This window comes from Tubulanus polymorphus, chromosome 10 (genome assembly GCF_964204645.1).
Source record: "Tubulanus polymorphus chromosome 10, tnTubPoly1.2, whole genome shotgun sequence".
Taxonomy (NCBI): domain Eukaryota; kingdom Metazoa; phylum Nemertea; class Palaeonemertea; order Tubulaniformes; family Tubulanidae; genus Tubulanus; species Tubulanus polymorphus.
The window spans coordinates 7,215,348-7,239,864 of NC_134034.1; the positions used below are offsets into that span (position 1 = coordinate 7,215,348).

General features: G+C 38.5%; 3 protein-coding genes across 5 annotated transcripts in view; 2 read left to right on the forward strand and 1 right to left on the reverse strand.

The window, feature by feature from the left end:
- Window positions 1-464: 464 nt before the first annotated feature.
- LOC141911980 (uncharacterized) overlaps window positions 465-24,517 on the forward strand; it is a 67,333-nt gene continuing 43,280 nt past the window's right edge. The window contains exons 1-2 of one of the 3 annotated variants that reach the window (XM_074803119.1): window positions 465-649; window positions 3,204-3,287. The gene's annotated coding sequence lies outside the window, so the exon portion shown is untranslated. The remainder of the gene's footprint in view (window positions 650-3,203; window positions 3,288-24,517) is intronic. The other 2 variants (XM_074803120.1, XM_074803118.1) reach the window with 2 other exon arrangements.
- Window positions 5,470-6,246, reverse strand: LOC141911533 (uncharacterized). Its single transcript, XM_074802523.1, has 2 exons — window positions 6,100-6,246; window positions 5,470-5,997 (listed from the first exon to the last, which is right to left on the reverse strand). Exons 1-2 carry the CDS (start codon window positions 6,244-6,246, stop codon window positions 5,470-5,472), a joined length of 675 nt encoding a protein of 224 aa, XP_074658624.1.
- Window positions 16,054-17,289, forward strand: LOC141911535 (uncharacterized). Its single transcript, XM_074802524.1, has one exon. It carries the CDS (start codon window positions 16,054-16,056, stop codon window positions 17,287-17,289), a length of 1,236 nt encoding a protein of 411 aa, XP_074658625.1.

A 24,517-nucleotide genomic window follows, 5' to 3' on the forward strand; every position in this document is an offset into this window, starting at 1 on the left:
TTTGGGGCCGATTTCCTCGATCCAAACCGATGGGTCGGCCATGTTTCCGCACTAATTACCACCTAAAAACATCTGAATAAATGTATCTCAATAAATTTAATTGAATTGAATTGATACAATTGAATTCGTTTTTGGGCATATAACTTTTCTTTATCAGAACATCTTTAGATCAATAGCTAAGTATGAAAATAATGCAAACATACACGTCATTTTCAGAGATGGTTATGTTTGAAAACATGGCTTTTGCAAAGTTTTAATGTCATGACATTTCAGTAGAGGGTTAGAAACTTTGATTGACATCCAATATGGCGTTGTTGACGTCGCGAATCGGCGATTTTACACGCGATTTAGGGCCAAAATATCTAAATTTTAATCAAGTAAAAGTAAAAGTTACTGATTTTGAATCCCTAGACCTCCCTGATAATAAATATGCTGAAATAAACATTTTTGGGAGGGGGGTACGAAAGTGCAATAGCGCCTGTTCGAATCCCTTGACGGGTGAAGATGAATCCGGATGTGATAATAGAGTCGGCCCATATTGAATGGGACAGGCAACCAGTCTAAGGCCGATGCACAATCCGAGGTCACATGATTAAAAATGTCAGCTTCCACAGCTTCGAAATGGCGTAAGGCATCAGACCACAATTAGGTTAGTAACTTGATGATGCGTAGGGCTAGATCCCAGATCCCAAATATAGGCCTAATGTCTATTTGAACCTGACTTAAGAGCATTCCGGGTGGCCTAGCTCGCTCCTTTTTGATTGTACATACCTGATAAAAGTCTGGCTCAAGTCCGATATACGTCGAAATAGTGCGCTATGCTAGCTATATCCATAAAAAATTCAAATAGCTCCAATCTTACTGAAAGAAAGCTTGTTGGAATGGGGAGGGCTCAAATAACAATATGCTTTTTAAATTTTTGAATTATCTTCAGTAGTTTTCGAGATATCGCAAATTGAAGTTTGAAAATTAGAGCGAAAAGTGTCTTCATGTTTCAATACACAAAAACTGTGATCTAAGAAGGCAATATTTCATGTAAACAAACTTCAATATCTCTTAAACTAAAAGAGATAGACTAGAAATTTAAAGAGCAATACGCTCATAGCACTTTCAGGTGACAGTTGAAAGACCCAAAATTTTTATCTGATTTAAAATGCCTATGGTAGGGATTTCAGGTCACGTGATCAAAATGTGTCATAATTAGCGTTTTCCACGCTTCAAATTTTCAATCGCTCATTAAAAACGTATTCTATATCCGATTGAAGCCAAACTTGCTCAGTATACTCAATTTACCGGTTATTTGTTCTGGTGTAAATTTCATGAGTGTATCTTGCCTAGTTACGGAGCAATAAGTCGTAGTTCGGCGCGCGTTGGCTCATTTCTAGGAAACAAGATGGCGGCCATGTTTGTTCATGCATTTTTCAAACACGTGAAAAACGCATGCAATTTTTTCGGTCAAATCCGCGAGCCGGCTGCTGATTGGCTGGATATTTGACCTCAGAATATTTTAAGAACATGTTTCAAGTAGAGCATGTCGGTGTGTGCTAGTTTTGGTAGGCCCTGTATCACTCGGAAAAAGTCGTAAACATAATTCAAAGTGCTCATACGCTAAAATTAATAATTTTAACAACTTGCACTCTACTACATGATAAAATAAGATACTTTATATATTGTTTTCAATTATTACTTTTAAGATTGATTTAGTAGTCTTTTGCGGATTTTGACCTAAAGTCGGCAAGGCGCTTCAAATTGTTTACATCCGGGTCACTGCCAGCTCACACCGGCTGCCAGCTGATCAATCAAAACACTTCCTGGTTCATTTTTACCACTCTAAATGTCAATTTAACAAGTAAAACGTCACTTTCACTCAATAAACTCATACTTTATTACGAAATCGGCAATATATAAGACGAATAATGGTTAGGCCTACCCAATTTAAAAACTTTGTGTATTTTGCACAAGAATCCAAGTTTTGTCTAAATTTTAGCTCACTTTTTGCTAAAAAGAAATTTTATTTTTCCTATCTGCTTCACCTTTAGGTAACCATCTCATCTTGAATACTAGGATATCCCTCTGAAAAGCAGTTGTTATTCATTTGTTCATGGTTTTTCAATTCCAATTGTCGACCCTTTCGCTAAATAACTGCCGCTGCTAGGCCTAAAATACCCACCAACCAGTGGTTAATCAAATAGATTCTAGAGGATTATATTATCAATTTTCTTTTTCATTCGAATGACTTGCCTAGAAGGAGACCTTTAATTAGATACCAAACATGACATACTTTTTTAAAATTGACTTTCCGATAAAATATCGACGCAAAACAAGATGGCCGCCATTCCTCGAGCCTCAATTTGAGATATCATGATATAGATATTTCATGGGTAAATCTGTTAGGGCCTAGGGATATCTAAAGAAAAACAAAGGCTTTTCCATTCATTTCAATTTGATTTAATTTCGGAAAACCATGTAATACGTAGATCTCTTCAACGCTTTATCCTATTCTTCTGCGGCAAGTGAGTATCTGAAATATAATGATATTATTAGTATCTTTTATTTCAGAAGGCTTTAAAACATTGAACTTATCCACTAAGATTAGTTATTTCAAATAATAAAGGTCTATAAGGCCATATCGAATCAACTAAATACATTAAAGATGTAGTTAATTAGATTCAAGATGGCCGCCTTGATACTTACCTTATGGTTACCGTGGTAATCGGTATCACCCTGATGCACGATATCTTCGGTATATTATCTCAAAATTGATATTCCATGTCTTAAGTATCATTTATCTTGAGAAATAAACTATAGTATTGCGTGTTAATGGTTATAGAAGTGGGTATTAATTAGATAATTAGTATGCAAATTAGCCTAATTTACATATTTGTGCAATTACTTACATGAATCTAAACAAACTTTGTATAGACAACATACTGACCAAGTTTGGTTTTAAACAGATAAAAATTCTCGGAGTTATATAGGTTTTAATGTTAAATTTGATTCCTTTATCTGGCTAAAAAGCAGCAAAACCTAGACACTTCCTGTCTGTTACTTTCATTGGAAATGAACTAAAGTGTATTGCGCAATCGAATGACAAAAATACCCCAAATTTCCACCCTTAGATTGCTTATAACTTTTGAACCTCTTGACCAATTTCGATTCTGTAAAGTGCTGTATGCTTATGCTATCCCCTTCTTCATTTTAAGCTATTAGAAAGACACATAGGACACATAGAAATTTTCAACCTGAAATCCCTACCTATGGTTTTCATGGAAACCAGCCGAAAAATGGTAAAATAATGAAAATATCGATGTTAGATCAAATATTATGATGTAGAAAGGGGATACAATAACTAGTTATCAATATTTTATGTTTGCCCTAAGTTTTTCTAGGAATATCTATTATTATGTAGATTATTATTATTAGGTTTCCATGGTAACGGCAAGAAAAAATGTGAAATATTGAGAAATATTGATATGATTTCATATGAAATTATTTTTTTCACTACATAATTTTTGAAATGAATAAACATGATTATCAAGGCCTGTCAGTTAGGTCTATAGCCATAGGCTCCTATTGCAAATTGATTTAAATATACCAATGTTATATATTATTTGCTAGATGGATTTTAGTTAAGAAAAGCAGAAAATTAGGCTTGGCCTAGCTCAAAACGCTGAAATTTGAAATATATTCATGATATCATAATAAAATCAATCAGTTTAGAAACATAAACCAAGCAATAGTAATAATACTACTAATAATAACTAAATGATAATCCATTTGTTTTGTTTTGAGCTAAATTTCAACAATATTTTATATATATTTCAATTTTGCTGCTTTTGGAAAATCCCCTCAGGAATCACGCGCCTCTATTTTTGCCCGTCACAAGCCTCAATTCATCCCATTAGACGCCTCCCTCTTTCAACAGCCGCTTTACCGACGGGAGCGTAGTGGCGATCCGCGCGCCAAAAAAAAATTTTTTGTCGATCATTTCGCTAAATCTGTCCTAATATTCAGAAATATAGTGATGAATAATTATGAATCGGAAAATAAATACAATAATTCACCGCTAGACCGATGAATAATTGTTGAATATTGATCTCATCACGAGCAGCGCTGCGCGTCGTCATTCAATAACAAGTGCCGGCCGCCATTTTGTATCGCTCGCTTCAACGCAAAACTTAGACATTGAATTTTCCGGCAGCGATCGCTCAGCCCCGACACGAAATAAAATCATGCGGTCTTCAGTATTTGAATTTTAAGATCCTAAACCTTCCGATTCCTGATGATTCGTCGCTTATTCCGGGTCCTAAGCTGACGAATTTTGCTCTTGAAAAAGGGTATATTTCGATTTCTATTTTCTTCGTCTAAAATGCGGATTTATACACTAAACCAACCCCCAAGTGATAAAGATCGATCTTATTGGTTGATTCCAAAAGATTTTAGCTCATTTGCATTGATAGACAGGTTTTATGAATGATTTTACTACGCGATGTCAAAACGCGTAGTAAAAACGCGCATCACACTTTTCCTAATCAATAATGGTCGTCACAATCGATAGTGGCGCCCCGCGCGGACATGAACATACCTAGCTATGCGTAAAGTCAATTGAGTAAATCGGCTGTTTATCTGTAGTTGGGGTCGGCAGGTAGACACTTCATGCAATACGTCGTGAACTGTCGATGTGAGTATTCCCCTGCTGTTTATCTGTGATTGGGGTCGGCAGGTAGACACTACATGCAATACGTCGTGAACTGTAGATTCCGTTACTTTTGAACCGTCTATCAAACTGTCGTCGTTTTATATTTATTTTGGTATGAGGAATCGACTGGTACAAATCGTTTTCAAAAATCATATTACAATAAAATTATGTTGTTATAATTCTTGATATCGTTTCCAATTGTTTTATTCATGTCTTTTGCTTGCGCCAACCACCGATTTTTAGAGGTTTTAGGCAAAAATCTCAGTGTAAAACAATGTTGGGCCCAATATTGTTTGCCGACTTGTAATTGAATTTGAGGACTACAACCACATGATGATCTCAAACACAAACAAATTGGTCTCAAAGGAAATTAAAAGAAAAAACTTTATTATTTACAAATGAAAACGTCTATGTTAGGTTTCACTAATATCGTATCATCGGTTTCAATAATCGCGTAGGGGTAGCCAAGAAATTGGGCTTCAATTTTCGGAAGCCATTTCAATGTTGTTCTAAACGGCGTATTGATCAGCGATATCGGCCAATAGCGTGTGAAATATATCACCATTTCCAGTGCCAATTCGGTATCTGTACATGTATTCATCTAAGTATAATGGCAACATGTTCGGAATGCAACCGTGTCTTTCCTTAATTTTCCCTTTCACACTACCCCATATTCCTTCGATGGTGTTGGTACACACCCCGTCAGCGCTTTTGAATTCTTTCGAATGGTTCACAGTTCCGTGCCGATATCCACATCTCTCTAAACACCATTATGCACTCCACATGTCCGAATACACCGTCGCACAAGTTTCAACTACCTCTCGAATTATTGGCACCAACGTATCGGATGAACGACATGGAACGACTCGTAAAAACAGATTACGTGTACCAGGTTGACACAATCCAAAAATCCAATTTCGCTGTTTGCTGATTCCCCTGTGAGCCTTTGCTTTTTTTCCGAATAGGCTCTCGTCGATTTCCACAATTCCATCTACCACATTTCCACCCATGCGCGTGGGTTTCTTCATTAGGGCTGCCGACATGATTTCTTGTAGAAAATGGTAATGGTCCATTACGGCTTTCGCGTTGATATTTGGTTCCAATTTTTGCAACTCATACTGTTGCAAATCGATGCCGAATGAATATATGATTAACAGCAACGTCTGGAGTTTCAGTTTTGACCTTGAAAAGTATGATCCATTTCGGATTGATTTCGTACACTGGCATAACCGGCAATACCAAGCAACCCCGTCTGATATGTTTTGGCGTGGCGTCAACTTCATGGCCACATTGCATGTCTGGAAAATATAATAATCGTCAACGTAAAAAGCCTACTTAAAACATAAATATGCTGAATGAAAATGATCACCGAACACTATACGGTATCTTACTGTACGTACCTCACACATTAACTCTGTGGCTAAAAGTCTTTGCGACATTAAATATTGTTGACATTTTACATCAGAAATTAGCGCCTCATTGATGAAACTAATAATTCCAGGTGCAGGCCTTTGCGGCCCTAACGCAACCACATCGCCAGTCGCCATGATCGCTCAACTTTACAACTACGTGCGTGGTGTCACCAGAATGTCACAATTTATAGGCCTACGTTTAGTTTACCAGTCACATCGGAGTAGTCGAAATTTCACTCACCTGACATGACACTACATCCACTATTCAATATTTCTTGACATGTCACACACTACTTAATGCAACAATATGTTTTCTAATTTTTTAACCTATGGGGGGACATAAATCAACAAAAGCATCGATGTCGCTGGACTACGAATGAAGTAGTTCATTTAACGCGATGACGCGTGTCAATTACATTTCCCGCGCTGCGTTCATTCATTTCTACTCACAATACGGCGGTACTCAGGGATGATAATTTTCCGCCGATCGGCGGATTTCCGCCTTTTCAATCAATTTTTATCATTTCTCAGATCAATGCATATCCGTTGAAAAAATGGGGTGGGGGTTAGGACGATGACTGTGGTTTTCCAGCATTGTAAGGATAGATTGGCATGACCATAAAATCGTTTCCCGATCTATTTTTAAATGCGATCATTTAGCGGCATTTGTATACTAACAAAGTTTTCTCTGTCGGTTGGCGAGCGCGTGTCTGGATATATGTATATACATGTATCTACATTATTGATTTTTCACCGAGCGGTGGTCGTTTTTAATAGTACATGCTTGTGTTTTAAACACGTGTGCGTAGTGTGAAATTGCGATATAGAATCATGTGGAAAATTGTTGAGAGAGTTGGGACGATTGACCCCAGGACAATCGACCAAAAAGAATTTAAAAAAAACCTATGGAAGTGGGATTGGCTGGAGAAAATGGTTGATGGGATTCCTCTCGCTGACTTCGTGAGGAAGATAGACATACCGGGGAAAGCTTATTGTCTCTGGTGCCAAACAGAAATAAAATACGGAAGTAAGGGTCGAATTGCGCTTGAAAACCACGCTAAAACTCAGAAACACGTTGACATCGTCAAAGAACGGAGATCTAATTACGTACTTCCAGGTAAGTAGGCCTACGTTCACATGCCACACAGGTTAATATTTGTAAATAAAATTAGACGATTTTCAAGTTTTTCTTAAATTGTAAAATCAAACCGAATAAAGAACTAGAATTTGCATTCACTTTCAGGTAGTTCGGGAGCCGATGTTGGTCGATCTTACGGGATCTGCCCAATATTCCAAAATCCAAATAATGAACAACAGGCCGTTACGACGACCGCTAAACCTAAAGTCCCAATATCGGACCGGGTCGTAAGCCAGGAGGCTTTAGTTCTTTCATATATTGCTGAAAACTCATTGCCGTTTTCTCAGTCTCCAAAATTGATTGAGTTGGCAAAAGCACTTGCCATGGATCGGGCAGCATTAAGCAAATTGTCTATGGGTCGTTTAGCGGCTTCATATAAGATGCGACTGGGTCTGGCGCAAACCACCGAAGAACAGTTAGTGGATGAACTCAGAAATACGTTCTATTCACTAAACATCGATGAGGCTACAAGCCAATCCACAAAAAAAGTTCTGTCGATCCTTGTCAGTTACTTTAGTGAGAAGGAGAGACAAGTTGTTGTCAGACATTTGGCCTCATGTAATCTTATTTCTACCACTAGCGCATCTGTTTATAGTGCTTTGGTTGAGGTTTTCCAGCAGCGTGATTTAGATTATAACCGATTAATGTCTGTCCTCCTCGACAGCTGTAACGTCATGAGAGGTAGTAAAACTGGCTTGGAGAAGTTAATAAAGGATAATTTGGCCCAGCATTTGCTTGACATCGACGGTGATTCGATACATCACACTCACAACGCCGCGAAACATTTCACAAAAGAATTTGATGGATTCATAGAGAAATTGATAACCGATATTGCAAGTGATTTGCATTTTTCTAAGGACGTAGAAAACTGGCTCCAAATTATCCTTGATCTCTTAGGCATTGGGTTTTCGATGCCCGAGCGGTACGTCGGAACCCGATGGCTATCGGTCCATGATGCGGCGTCAGACCTTATTCGCAAAATCGATGGATATACTCTGCTGTACTATGGATTTATACAGAAAGACAAAATCGTGTATTTGGCTCTATGTGTTGACATATATCGCAAATTTAACTTGTCTGAACCCACGAAAGATGAGATCAAAAAAATCTATGTTGCTGCTGCCGCCAAATGGAAAAATCTGACAGCGGAAGGAAAAGAAAGAAAGCTACGAATTATCGATAAACTCATCATTCAGCGTAAAAAGCTTAAGCTTTATGTGCATTTTTACACGGCGGTATTGCCAGTTCTAAAAAGATATGTACTCTTATTCCAAACTGTTGAAGAGCCATGTGTCCACAAGCTCAATGATGAGCAATGTCAATTATTCAGGGATTTCATTTCCCTTTGTGTTAAACCATCTGCAATTCCTGAATCGGATCGAAAGTTGTCTTCTCTGATAATCTCAGAAAACCTCCTGCCAACCACTGAGATGTTCATAGGCGAATCTGCATCCCAAATAATTGCGGGGGAAAATAAATCATCCCAGTTTGTCAAAGACTTTCATGATCGTGTCGAGAGGGCCTATCTCAATACCGCCCAGTACCTCGCTAAAAAAATGCCTATCGACAATAAACTTCTCCGGTATATCTCGGCAATAGACCCAAAATGCCAGCGACATGAAACGGCACTGAAATATATGAAAAAACTCCCACAATTAGTCGTCAATGTTCTGGCTAATGAAACGGAGATCAACTGTTATAAATTAGAAGTGCATAAATTCCACTCGGATTCCAGTCTGCCAGCAGCAGTTGATAAAGATGGAAAGCAAGTTAGAATCGATTCCTGGTGGGCTGCTGTACATGATTTGGGCAAATATCCATACCTCTGTCGCATGGTATTTGCTTTACTTAGCTGTTTCAGTTGCCCAGTTGTCGAGAGCTCGTTTAGCATTATGGGCGAAATTCTGAACAGCACAACCAATAGACTTCATGTCAAATCTTTCAGCGCAATCCAGAGTGTGAAATACGGATTAGGCAAAACGTCAGCTGTAGACTTTTTCAAAAGAGAAGATATTCTTCATGACCCTGTGTGTCCAAATCTCGTTAAAAATATGAACACTGCAGCTAAACGATACAAGGATGAATTGCAGGGTGAAAAAGATAAGAAAGCGGCTCGTATGGAGGAACTTCAGGCTAAAGAGGTTAAGAAAGTTTCAAAACGCAAAGCCCGCGAACAGTGCATCTCAGCTGCAAAGAAAGCCCGAGAGGCACATGTATCTGCTATGCGTGCAAAACAACGACAAGCTAAAAGACATAAGCAGATGGAACTTGTAAGACTATTAAAAAAGAAGTAATCTCTGGCTTGTCCACTATTGGAAAAACATTTATGTGTTTTGTTAAATAAAATGATGCCGACTGACTGTACTGACTATGTACATGTAGTATGTTTAGATTGGTAATGATGTGTACATGTGTTTTATAGAATATTTTTCCAAACCTTACTTCGTTAGAAAATTCATAAGATAACCCACTGTTCTATTTAAGTTTTTTTTATGGAAATCTAGCTTGTTGTGATATCAGTTTATTAAAAATTAGTGCTTTAATGATGCATGCTGGAAAATAAAGTCTAATTCAATTATCTATTGCGTGGGCAAGTGATCGTCGCTTTCAAGAAGATTGATCAATGTGGGATTCGAACCTACTAGTTACATTATAGTTGTCTCTGCATCAATTATGTCCCTGCCGTCTTGGAACTAGCAGTGTGTTGTGTAAAACATGGACGATGTTGTTTGATTTTTTGGCTTTGCTGAGTGAAATTTCAATCGGAAAACTGCTGAAAAACGATCTGAGATGATGTGAAAATCAAAAATTTTCTGGGGGAGGGCCCCCAGACCCCCCGTAATTACTTCGCGCCTACGGCGCTCGTTTCCGCCTTTTCAATAATGGTCTGTTATCATCCCTGGGTACTACTGGAAAACAATCATTTCGCTGCCATCGCACTAATGAAGGTCGAGTGACCACGATGAGCGACCGAAACAAGCCCAATAAAGCGCCTAGTAAAGGCGATTCTTTTTTTATTGCTAATGTTAATTTGGATAATTCCATTGAAATGAATGTTTGTGATTTCATCTAATTGTAGTCGATATAGCGCTTTCAAACTGAGTAATGCTTCGTTTTGTTGGTTTTGCATTACGTCGTTTGGATCTTGGTTTCTCTGTTCAACGTCCTGACAGCACGGCTTTTCAGGTGTTTCCTTTTCGATATTTCGGGTCTTTGTAAACGTGCCACTCTGAACACATATCAAAATGCTTTCTAAACAAATTCACTCATGGCATCAAAACTGAGTACTTATGTCAATCCCTACGTATATATAAACCACAACAAATCACACACACGCTGATATCGCTAACGTCATGTCTACAAAACATTTCGACCGCCAGAGTTTAAAGAAGATATACAAGACGGCATATTCTGTGAAAGTTCAATGGGATGAAATATTATCGCCGGAATTATTCGCTTGGACATCGATCCTGCATAAAGCGTTCAACATACCCATTGACATCATAATGATCAGCTCTGGTCAATGGCAGCCGCCCTAGCAGGACCGACGACAACAATTAACGCCGGAACATATTCCTCAACTCTGAACTTGTATCTGATCACCGTGTGCGATCCTGGTGGTTGGAAATCCATGGCCTATCAAAAAATTGTCATGCCTGGCCTTCGCCAATATACCGCTGATACGACAAACAATTTGCAACTGGAAACATATTCGACAGCCGGAATTCAGCACCATCAATCGAAAAACAAAGGCTACGGCCTAATTATAAGTGATGAAGGCAGCCGGTTATTGCAGCAGATTAATAATAAACAGCACAAAGGTGAATCGGAAAGAAGCCTTCTGTGCAAAATGTGGGGCGGTATCGGCGATGCCAGTACATTATCAACTGGGAGCGTGGTTTTGAGAAAACTGCACTCGGAATGCACATTTTAGTCCAAGTCGAACCGCTAATTAATGAACTAGGCGCGATGTTTAGTACGAATGATGGGTTCATCGACCGATTACTGTTTTTCGTTACGAAACCGAAAGCGTATACGTCTGCAGTCAATAAACAACATGTAACACAGCTGCGTGATCATCGAATCTCAGACGTGGAAAAAATATTCAAACACATCTATGATATCCATAAAGATGCGGACATACAGTATATATTGGATGAGGAGGCCACAGCTCAATTCGACACAATCACAGATACCTACATATCGTTCATTAACGACCAATATGCTACTGATTCCGAAAACGGTAAATATACATATCTGTCAATATACATATATGAACATTGATTCTTCTCACTACGCCCATGTCATTTCTAATTCATTGAGTGTATCGATTTTAGTAGTGTTAATGGATAGATGGCGACTTTGTATTACTGGACATCAGCATGCATAAGCATTTTGTTATTATCTTCATTTCAGAAAACGAAGCTACCGAAAGTCAATATCTGACGATTTCTCAAGCTTACGAAAATGAGCCCATGCACACGTCATCCAAACATATGGTACACGTTTTAAGACTGGCCGCTACGATTCACATTCTGGAGTATGTTTTTAACTGTCTTGATCAAGAAAGGCCGATTCAAATTCCAGTCACGATCAACGTACAACACCTGCAAGCCGCCAACAAGCTCCTGCATGTGATCAACCAACAGAAAACCATATTTCTCGATGTAAGTATCAATTAGGCCTGTTTCCATATGTAACAGTTCGCACATTATATTCGAAATCACTATAATAACGAGGTACCTTTATCATTTCTTTCAATAATGTTACTGCGTCGTCATTTCACTTCATTGTAATTTGAATTATGTTACAGGCAGTTAATAAGACGCTTCCATCGGCTGCGGAAACGGTTGCTATTGGAACCATAAAGACGCTCCGCCAGAAATTGTTACGGGCAGTGTGTCACCTGGATGGTCCAATTCTCGAAAATTAGAAGCATTCAGAAGCACATAAAGGGGTCACAATCGCAGCAAATTCAGAGTTAGTCAATTGAAAATTACAGCAAATCACAATTCGCGTATGTTTATTATGTTTTCATGTATTGTCAACTTAATGTTTGCAGTCGAACTGGAGCAGCTACAGACCGTGGGTTTTGGATATGTGCAAAAACATCGTGTCGGCAGATTAACGAAGCCAATATTTTTCAAGCCTGCACCTGACTCAATACCTGAACAGTGTCCCTTTCTGAAAGATGCCACAATAGATCACGAGCGCTACAAAATAAAATTTTCCACCGTTGAAAGTATGTCCCGGCAACTACTTGACGTCATCAAAGATCATCCGCAGTTCGAACTGATTGAGAATATAGTTTCCGGACGTAACACCGGTGATGATGATACTGAACTGGCCTGAACAGAATGTATTCATTCCGTTATCGTAATGAATATATTTTGTGCACCAACATTCATTTATCGGGTTTTTAATCGGCTCGTTTTACTCTGTGCAGTCCTTGAGAATTATGTTGGCATATATATCTCATTTCATTTTTGTTCATCGCTTTAAAGGGAAACCTGGACACGATCTGTGGATACAAATACGCTTTTCCTTGTTTATGTAATGCACTGTCTGTGGACATGATAGCAGTTGATGATATCGTTCACGCATTAAAAAACTTAGTTAACGTGGTTATAATTGAGGCCATGGAAAGATCGCGCAGTACAGGATAGTCTTCGATATATCGCTGAAAACCCCCGATCCGTTCTCTTTCGTAAGGATCCATCTAACTGTCCACCTGTCGCACCCATCCCTTACCGATTGTCTATCTGTTCACTCACAGAGACCTACTGTGTAATCGTCTCGTGTCCACTGACTGTCTCCTGTCCACCTGTCTACCTGAATGTCTCTCTTGTGTTAACCTGGCCGGAGACCTGACTGTTTCTGTCTCCTGTACACCTGTCTACCTGGTGAACTGACTGTGTTTCTGTCTTCTGTTGACCTGAATAACCGGAGACCTGACTGTTTCTGTCTCCTGTCCACCTGTCTACCTGGAGAGATGACTGTGTTTCTGTCTTCTGTTGACCTGACTACCCGCAGACCTGACTGTCTCTGTCTCCTGTCCACCTGTCTACCTGGAGACCTGACCGTCTTCTGTTGACCCGTCTAATCGGAGACCTGACTGTCTCTGTCTCCTGTCTACCTGGAGACCTGACTGTCTCTCTGTCTTCTGATGATTTGTCTACCCGGAGACCTGACTCTTTCTGTCTCCTGTCTACCTGGAGACCCGACTGTCTCTCTGTCCTCTGTTAACCTGTCCATTTGTCAACCCGGAGACTCCCCAATTTACAACAAACGCATCTGTTATGTCTTTGCGCATTAATTTCGTACTATTTTCGACGTATATCGGACTTGGGCCAAAAGCCTTAATAGGACCAGCAGAAATGACTTGCGGTCGACCTATCTATATACAGGCTAAATCATCATTTTTTAATGGCAGTGGATATTTTACAGCTGAGTATTTGTTGACGCTATTGCACTTTCGTACCCCCTCCCAAAAATTTTTATTTCTGTATATTATTAATCAGGGAGGTCTTAAGAGTCAAAATAAATTACTTTTGACAAAATTATAATTTTTTCCAAGTCAAAATTCTGATAATTTGGGGGCCAATTTCCTCGATTCAAACCGAAGGGTCGGCCATGTTTCCGCACTAATTACCACCTAGAAACATCTGATTAAAATTGAAAATTAATAATTAAAAACAAGCAAGTACCCCTTAAAAACCTCCTGGAACAATTGAACCCTGATATTGTCATAGGCACTGAAACGTGGACGGACGCAACTATAACTGATAATCAAATCTTCCCAGATACATATAAATTGTATAGAAAAGATCGGACGCACAAGGGAGGAGGCGGTGTACTCATAGCTGTCAAGAGAAATTTAGAACAGGCACCTGTACCAAAGCTCTCTACAAACTGTGAAATGGTCTGGTGTAAGATCACTACAAAGAGAATACGACACCTTTACATCGGTTCATACTATAACCCAATCACCAGTGATAGTGAGTCATGAGGAGAGAATCCCACAATGATAATAAAAAGTCCGAAAATGAAACTTCGAGATAGTAGTTTATTTCAACGTTTCGACTATATCCTAATAGTCATCTTCAGGAATAATGAGATACTACAGAAATTATGAGATATATATACAATCCAGAGACAAAGAGACTAATTCAAATAATCAGAGATGATACAAACTAAAGGAAAATTAACGTAGAAACAGTTACACGCTAAAATGGATTAAAGGGAAGCAAACTAAGGGGTGATTATAAACAACAATAGTGAGTATAAATATAAATGAAACTTAAAGTCAGTAGTAAAAAGAAAGACAAACTAGGGGGCACTTAAATTAAAACAAAGGTGAATACAAGTTAAGTCAGAGACGAAATTGATGAGAGAACAAATAACAAATAATCAAAGGGGAAATCAAGTGTTGAGTTTAACCAAAGACAAATTTACTATGTTTTCGGTGTTGCTAAATCTAGTCCAAGGGCTGGAATCAATGAGTTTATTCAGTTGGTTGGTAAGATCCACGGACTTTCTGTGCTGATGACAATTGTTGAATTCAAAAAAGGAGTCCGTCGTACAAATAGAGATAAGGTCGATGATACAATCCGTAGGAATGCCGAAGTTAATGTTAAGTGATGGTAATCTGCGTTTTAAGAAATCAAGAGTAGGTCCAAGAGGAACATTGGTAAAAAGGGAAGTAACATCAAATGATATAAATTTGTCGCCATATTAACCAATCTCTCAAAAAACTTGCCTACCCCGATTTCCTATTGAAAAAAGCTCTACTTAAAGCTCGTACTACGCATTTTAGAAATAACAACCTTAGAACTCCTACGTTGGCTACCGATAAACAGCCTATCATTGTACCGTATGTACCTTTCCTCGAGAATTCTAAAGTTTCTCTTCGGTCACTAAATAAAAAACTTATCTTTAAATACAATAATAAACTTAGTAACATATTGATTAACAACAAACCGAAAACCGAATCCCTAAACTGTGGAATTTATAAAATACCTTGTAAAGTTTGCGACAAAGTATATATAGGAGAAACAGGTCGGAATCTTAATCAACGCATAAAAGAGCATAAATTAGATGTAAAAAACTTTAAACCTGAAAGCGGAGTTGCTAGTCATGTTTTTCAGACTTCACACAATTTTGATTTTGCTAATGCTGAATTAATTTACCCTTGCAGCGATAAAACTAGAAGACATATTTTGGAATCTGCATTAATTATTGAAAATTCGAACAACGTTGTAAACCTTAACAATGGTTTTTCACCCCATAATAAACTTATATCAAATTCCTCTGTAAACTGGTTAAACTCAACACTTGATTTCCCCTTTGATTATTTGTTATTTGTTCTCTCATCAATTTCGTCTTTGACTTAACTTGTATTCACCTTTGTTTTAATTTAAGTGCCCCCTAGTTTGTCTTTCTTTTTACTACTGACTTTAAGTTTCATTTATATTTATACTCACTATTGTTGTTTATAATCACTCCTTAGTTTGCTTCCCTTTAATCTATTTTAGCGTGTAACTGTTTCTACGTTAATTTTCCTTTAGTTTGTATCATCTCTGATTATTTGAATTAGTCTCTTTGTCTCTGGATTGTATATATATCTCATAATTTCTGTAGTATCTCATTATTCCTGAAGATGACTATAAGGATATAGTCGAAAAGTTGAAATAAACTACTATCTCGAAGTTTCATTTTCGGACTTTTTATTATCATTGTGGGATTCTCTCCTCATCGCGTCAACACGGATATTGTGTTCTACCTATCGTGATAGTGAGTCATATATGGAACTTAGGCGTAGTCTACAGAAAGCAACCACATCCACGAATAACGCAGTCCTACTGATCGGAGGTGATTTCAACCTACCTGGTTGGGATTGGAAACAGAGAAAGATTAAACCCGCGACAAAAAATATCCAAAATCACACAGACTTCCTTGATACCCTAGACGATAATGGCCTCACGCAATTGGTAGAAGAACAAACAAGAGGTGAGAATACTTTAGATCTTCTGATTACAAATGACCCAAATCTCTTTCTGAGAACCAAAACATTTCCTGGAATCTCGGACCATGATGTTGTGTTCTGCGAAATTGACATCCAACCAAATTTTGTAAAACAGACCCCACGGAAAATTCTACTCTATGACAAGGCAAACTGGGCTTCCATTAAACAGGATATGAAGAAAACCTACAAAGATGTCCAAAATCTATATACAAAAAACAAATCAGCAGAATCTATGTGGTCCACCTTCAAGACTCAGATTGAAAACAGTATCAAGATGAATATCCCAACCAAAAATGCCAAGAAAAGAGATGGACTGCCTTGGATCGACCAAAATCTACGTAGGCTTATCAAGAAAAGAAATCGACTACACAGAAAACTTAAAAAATCTGGTCATCACACTCATAGACAACAATATAAGGAGTTGAAAAAAATTGTAGGCCTACAGAAAGAACTCAGACGCGCCCATTGGAAACACATAGAGAATATTGTCACCCCAAGCACCAATGACGACTCTGGCCAATTTGGAGGACTTAAACGCTTTTGGACCTATGTCAAACACCGCAGGTCAACGGGATCAAACATTTCCCCACTTAGAAATAATGGCAATCTGTACAACACAGCCAAGGATAAAGCCAACATCCTCAACCAACAATTCAAGTCTGCCTTCACAAAACAAAGTTGCATGACTAAAGAGGAAATCCAAGCCAAAGTTAAAATGGATAGAATCTATCCAAAAATGGGGGATATAAACATACAAACTCGAGGAGTGGAGCAGTTGTTAAAAAATTTAAAACCAGGGAAAGCAGCTGGACCAGATAACATCAAACCTCGGATCCTGAAAGAACTTGCCACAGATGTAGCCCCCATTCTCACATTAATATATCAAAGATCCTACAATAACTCGGAAGTACCGGAGGACTGGCGGAATGCAAATGTCACCCCAGTTTATAAAAAAGGTGATAAATTTAATGCAATCAACTATCGCCCGATATCATTAACATCTGTTGTAAAATGATGGAACATATCATCACCTCTAACATCATGAACCACGGAAAGCGACAAGGAATCCTCTACCCACTTCAACATGGTTTTCGTAGAGGCCTCTCCTGTGAAACACAACTGGCAGAATTTATTGATGATGTAACATCCAACATAGACAACAGAAAACAAACGGACTGCATTGTGATTGATTTCAGTAAAGCCTTCGATAAAGTCAGCCACCAGCTACTCGTACACAAACTTGACCACTATGGGGTCTCCGGCAAAACAAATGCATGGATTGAGGGATTCCTTTCAGGAAGAAAACAGGCAGTCGTTATTGAAGGAGAGTCATCTGAAACAGTGGATGTTGAATCAGGAGTTCCACAAGGATCGGTTTTAGGCCCAAGTCTATTCCACTTCTACATAAATGACATACCGCTGAATATAACATCTAAAATACGACTTTTTGCTGATGACACCATTGCCTACCTAGTTGTCTCTTCACAGAAACACGCAGGAGTGCTGCAACACGACCTCGATCTCCTCACTGAATGGGAAACTAAATGGAACATGGAATTCAACACAGACAAGTGCCATGTCCTCAGCATCACAAGATGACGTCCCTACAAATACACCTATAAGCTCCGAGGTCATATCCTATCACATGTACAGACGGCAAACTACCTAGGTGTAACCATCACCAACAATTTAAAATGGACACCTCATATTGAAGAACTTTGCAAAAAGGCAAATCGAACGATTGGATTTCTGAAAAGGAATGTTAACATAAACTCGATACATGTGAAGGACACAGCTTACAGATCACTGGTTAGACCCATAGTAGAATATGCGAGTAGTGTCTGGGACCCATATCTCCAGACTGACATACACCGATTGGAGATGATCCAACATCGAGCTGCAAGATATGTCACAAATCGTCACCACAATAGATCCAGTGTAACAGATATGTTGTCCCACCTACAATGGCAGTCACTACAGGAAAGAAGAAGACAGGCCAGACTCACACTATTGTATAAACTCGCCAACGAACAAACTTTGGTTGATACGAGCATACGCCTGGTTCCACCTGTCCGTAAAACTAGAGAATCGCACTCGAAAGCTTTCCAAGTCAAGTTCTCCCGTACTGAAATCAAACGACAATCCTTCTATACCAGAACAGTTAGGGATTGGAACGCTCTACCTGCAGATACTGTGTCAGCGGAGAGTATCGAAGCCTTTAAGACTCTTCTCTCCCACACCGCTTAGCTTAAAAACTCTTATTATTATTATTATTATATTATTATTATTATTATTATTATTATTATTATTATATTAATACTACATTTATTAGTAATGTCTGTATATATTTATTTGCGCATACCTATACACTGTGTTTCATCAACCAGTTGATGTTGACAGATATCGGAAGAAGAAGAAGAATCTGATTAAATATATCTCAATAAATTTAATTGTATTGAATTGATAAAATTTCTTTTCTTGGCGTATTACTTTTCTTCATCAGAACATCTTTAAATAAATAGCTAAGTATGAAAATAATGCAAACTTATGTCACTTTCAGAGATGGTTGTGTTTAAAAACATGGGTTTTGCAAAGTTTTAATGTCATGACATTTCAGTGGAGGGTTAGAAACTTTGATTGACATCCGATATGGCCTTGTTGACGTCGCGAATCGGCGAATTTACACGTGATTTAGGGCCCAAAATAACAAAATATTAACCTAGAAAAAGTAAGTTTTTTGGGTCAAAAGTTACTGATTTTGCATCCCTAGACCTTCCTGATAATGAATATGCTGAAATAAAAATTTTTGGGAGGGGGGTACGAAAGTGCAATAGCGCCGTATTTGTTTCCGCTATTTTACCTTACATCGTCACTGATTGGCTAATTTACGCCGCCCTGGCGCACAGAGGTGCGCGACTTAGAAAATTCAAGGAAAGTGTGGGGAACGGAGTTAGAGAAATTAGCGCGGACAGAGCGAGACTCGAACCCGGGCCAGTAAATTACTAGCACAGCTTCATACCACAAAAGTCTATTTATTTTTGATTTCCCACGATCTTTTTGGGATATTTCGCTTTATTTTGGGTGTGCATACATAGGCCTAGGTCTTAATCGAATCAGCCCAGTTGTGCAGTCCATATATATCATCGATTTTATGTCCATTTTACACTGTTAAGAAGGATTAATGAATATTCTCGAGCTTTAAATCGGCGAGAAAGACCGCCATTTTGTTCGTTTTTGCTTATATCTTTATGCAAATGAGGCATTGCACACATGCGCAATGAGGCGGGGATCTGCATAAATTATATCATGAAGCAGCTGCTTGTCGCCAAGAGACCAATCAACGACTCACAATATTACCCTAGAAAGCTGTTTTAGTAAATAAACATGGCTTTCAAAAGAATGCGGTTTGGAAATGATTTAGGCCTATGGCCTATGATAGCGCAACCATTGCGGCCGTGGCCACGTAGTGAAACATGTGCGAGCAATGTACTCTCCCCATAAAAAATAAACTTAAGATGGCCGAATGGCAGCCATTGTTGTTCGCCAAAATCAGCACTTTTTAGCCCACTTGGGACTTTAGTCCCAGCGGGCTATTGCGTTCACTTTTCTTCCGTCCGTCCGTCCGTAGACGGAATCCAGTTATTTTGGAAGTTTTGAAGACGCTTCAATGTAATGTCTAGATATTTGGGTTACACATGTATCTACCCTAGGCACATCTTCAGCCCAAAAACTGGCCCTGTCAGGATCAAGATGTCCGACTGGCAGCCATTGTTGTTCGCCAAAATCAACACTTTTTACACATTTTTGAACTTTTTGAGGGAAATTTTGCAGATCAATTTGCTTTGATCAATTACCTTGATCTTTCGGATGTATGTGAATCCCCCCAGGGCCCATCAGCATGACAAAAATTGGGTCGATCGGACTCAAGTTGGCCGTCCTATGACCTTTTTAGTGCCCAAAAATGTCAATTTTGGCCAGAATTCTAGGTCCTGTAGCTTCCTACTGGTTTGCCATTTCTCATTGCAATTTGTGATGGGTATTCTTTGAAAAGGGATGTTTTTACCTGAGACAGGTATTTTTGATCAGCCAATGACGCAATTAGCGGCCATCTTGGTGTCATCAGTACTCATTCGTAGGTGGGAAAAAGTTTTTCCACATTAAATTGATACCTAAGCATATTGTGTTTCTATATTCAATTGGAAAGTTGTAGCCCATAACGTTTTCTATGATTTTGGTGAGTTTCAAGGTCATTGGTTTTTGTATGTGGCCACCAGGGGGCGTTGAATAATACAATAACTTAGTATTTCTATATTATATTTGTACATATGCATATTTTGTTACCACAATCAATTGCAAAGTTGTAGCTCATGACATCTTCCATGATTTTTGTGAGATTTAAGGACATTAGATATTCTATATGGTCACCAGGGGGCATTGAATAGTAGAATAACTTTGTATTTCCTTATTAGATTGGTACCCAGGAAGAAAGTCACTCTAAATATTTGGATGGATATATAAAAGCTGTGGGTACTGGAGTGTGTAATGGGTAGGGTAGTGTGATCTGTGTACATTTGTGGCCAGCACACAGATCACATTGTTCAATGGGGTTTGGTTCAGGACTCTAGAGATTTTCAACACCACGAAAGTAACGTGTAATAAATGATGACTTGAATTGCATGACTACCTACCACTCCTCATTATTGTTTGAAAAGTAAACGTTCCGCACTGACTAAAAATTAGTAATAACATTTTAGAAATGGCCAGAATTTTAACTTAGGTTCTATCTCATTTTTATTTTACAATTGCGATTGGTATAATTTTTTTTTAAACGGCCGTTAAGGCTTCATGTTTCGTCTGTAATTCACTGCAAATAGTTACGCAACTACGCACATTTCAGTGTTTTTGGCAGCTGTACACTCAATCGGCACCGTTTGTGACTAGCTTCACTGCGGAATTATCATTAATTAACATCGCCATATCACATCATCAACTTATATTGTGCCTTAAAAGGCGCAACCGCGTGACACGTGGTTTCCATACCCCCTTCTACATGCAAAATGTATGATATATTACTTTCCAACCTTGTTAGACATTGTAGGCCGTCTGGTGTCGCCATTTGCTGATAGGAAAATGAGTTAGAATGCTTCACTGAAATCAATACTTGACTATTCTATTCACTATAGCTGGTTTATTCAAATCGGTCGCTAGCGACCGATTGCCAGTTAAAGGGTTAAGGCAAGAACGGATTTGTTCCCGTCGTATAAGCGATATGTCTCTAGAGGCATGGCCTAATATAGCCGTAGCGTCAGCCAATTTCCTGATTATTTCATTGTTATCCGATTTTCGCCCCTCTTTCGAGTTCAATATAGAATCGGTGACCTGGAGTATTCCGTATGTGGCCTTAAGCACACATTTTTGAACATTTATGAAAGTTTCAGGTCTTTGCCCTTAAAACCTCTAGGCATTTTTCTCCAGATTTCTTGGTTTACTTTTGGGGTAGTAAGGTTCTCGCAATTATACGGCCTGTTATAGTACTTCAATTTCTCTTTTAAGAGATCAAAATTTAGTGCTTTCGTTAAGCATTTAGTAGCAATTTCTGCTAATTTTGCTGAGATATTTGGCCCTATGGGCTCGTCATCATATTCATCATCTATGGTTGACAATATCTGCTCACAGCCATCATCGGGCGCTTCGTCCCCTCCTTTTCTTCGTTGGAGTTTATTAATATGGCAGCATCGTCTGCCTCATAGTCGCTACCTCACAGGTGCTCGCGTACTAATACATTCGTAAGTAGTTCATAGATGCTGGGCAGTTCGTGGTTTACGCTGACAAGGAGAGTATCTTATGTATTTTAGCCTTCAGCAGCTGAGCTATACAAATTTGGGCGATTTGTTGTAACCCCCTTGACCCCTTACGCTACCGGCCTGGTCAGGGGTGCGCCTCTTTCATATACCGGGTACTGTTAAACATTTATCATCTAGCAGTCAGTTTTTAGCCCACTTGGGACTTTAGTCCCAGCGGCCTATTGCGTTCACTTTTTGTCCGTCCTCCGTCCGTCCGTAAACGGAATCCAGTTATTTTGGGAAGTTTTGAAGATCTTTCGAGGTAATGTCTTGATATTTGGTTTATACATGTATCTACCCTAGACACATCTTCAGCCCAAAAACTGGCCCTGTCAGAATCAAGATGGCGGACTAGCAGCCATTGTTGTTCGTCAAAATCAGCACTTTTTACGCTTTTTGAACTTTTCGAGCAAAATTTTTAGGACGCTTAAATCAATTACCTTGATCTTTTGTATATATTTGAATCCCCCAAGGGCCCATCACCGTAAGAAAAATTGGGACTCAAGATGGCCGTTCTATGACCTTTTTAGTGCCCAAAAATGTCAATTTTGGCCCATATTCTGAGTCCTGTAGCTTCCTACTGGTGTGCCATTTCTCATTGCAATTTGTGAAGGGGATTCTTTGGAAAGAGATGTTTTATACCTGAGCCAGGTATTTTTGATTGGCCAATTATGACGCGATTGGCGGCCATCTTGGTATCATCAGTATTCATTCGTAGGTGGGAAAAAGTTTTTCCACATTATATTGATATGAAGCATATTTTGTCACCACAATCAATTGCAAAGTTGTAGCTCATGACATTTTCTATGATTGTGATGAGTTTTAAGGGCATTAGTTATTCAATATGGTCACCAGGGGGCGTTGAATAGTAGAATAACTTAGTATTTCCTTATTAGATTGGTACCTAGGCATATTTTGTTACCGTGATCAATTGCAAAGTTGTAGTTTATGACAAGTTCTATTACTGTGGTGAGTTTCAAGGTCTTTGGGTTTTGCATATGGTCACCAGGGGGCATTGAATAGTAGAATTACTTAGTGTTTCCATAGTAAATTGATAACAAAGCATATTTTGTTATCACAATCAATTACAAAATCGTAGCTGCTGACATTTTGGTATATGGTCACCAGGGGGTGTTGAATATCCGATTTTTTAATCTTCATTAATTTATTCATTCTTTATGACATCTCCCTCCAAAATCGGAAGAATTGTATCCTTAGAAGCTTTTGATCATGATTTTTAATGACTTTGCAAAACCACCTGTCGCAGTATATTTCCTTTTAAAAATATACCTTGCTCAGTTTTAATATCTATTAAAACTTAAAAATTCTGAATTGAATTGAAGACTGGTTCCCTGTCTCTTCAAAGAGCCAGGGGGCGGTAGTCTAAGGTGGCAATAAACTTTATCGGATGATCGTAATTTTGAAGGAAATGCAAATTATTCTTGCTTAATGTCTTTATTATTTTAAAAAGAAAAATCGTGGCTCCTATCTAATTTCATGTTCGCTTCTCTTCACCTGAAGTCTCTCAAGTTAGTCACGTTTTTTCTTGCAGCTGTAAATTTTCTATGCAAAATCATTTCAACACAATCCGATAAGTAATCTAGCAATTATCAACATAATGATAGATTCCGTTAAGACACTACAATATTCAAATAACCAAAAGCTTGCACGAACCTGGTCCACGTCTACAATAAAACCATTCCGATTCCCAGTCAACATGTGTAACATTTCATGTAACGATGTAAGACAACACCGATCTCTTAGCTCTTTATTAAGTAATCAGTTCAAAGTTTGATTAATTCTACTACAGAAATACAAAACCACCAAGCAAGCTTTCAGTACAACCATGTCAGCAAGCCCATTTTTAAGAATTTCTTTCTTGTTTCATGTAGTGTGATGTGTGGGGAAGCTAAGATGGGCTTGTGTTTTCATGTAAGGATATATTAACAGAAAATGAACATTATCGCCACGTAGCCACGTAGCCTATACCATGTTAACTATTTTAAAACTTGTTACATCGTTCCAATGTAAATCTTTCTGTAAAACTTTGAATACTGAATCATTCTTCTTCTACTGTGTCATGAAGGTATTAGGCCCGTGGGCCTCTTGTTTCTGTCTTTGTCAGTAGGCCAAAGTCAGATTCTTAAGACACTTCGAAGTATCCACATATGCGCGTTTGTCAAAGGGGCATCCTCTGGGTGCCCTTCGCCTGTCTAATATGTATTATATGTAATAGATGAAATCTAAGTGACAGACGCCTCGTCACAGCTTAAAGGGTAACTGACACTTTCTTTAAAATTTTCTACTTTTTACATTAAACAATAGATAATGGTATACAATAAGGCTATGTGATTTCATAGTTGGAAAAATCTTTTCAATCTAGTCAGAATTCATGATTTA

Coding starts and splice junctions, on each gene's coding strand:
- LOC141911533 (XM_074802523.1), bottom strand. CDS start 6,246: ATGGCGACTGGCGATGTGGTTGCGTTAGGGCCGCAAAGGCCTGCACCT. Junction 5,998..6,099: donor CCACAGAGTTAATGTGTGAG/GTACGTACAGTA, acceptor TATATTTTCCAG/ACATGCAATGTGGCCATGAA.
- LOC141911535 (XM_074802524.1), top strand. CDS start 16,054: ATGGAACTTAGGCGTAGTCTACAGAAAGCAACCACATCCACGAATAAC.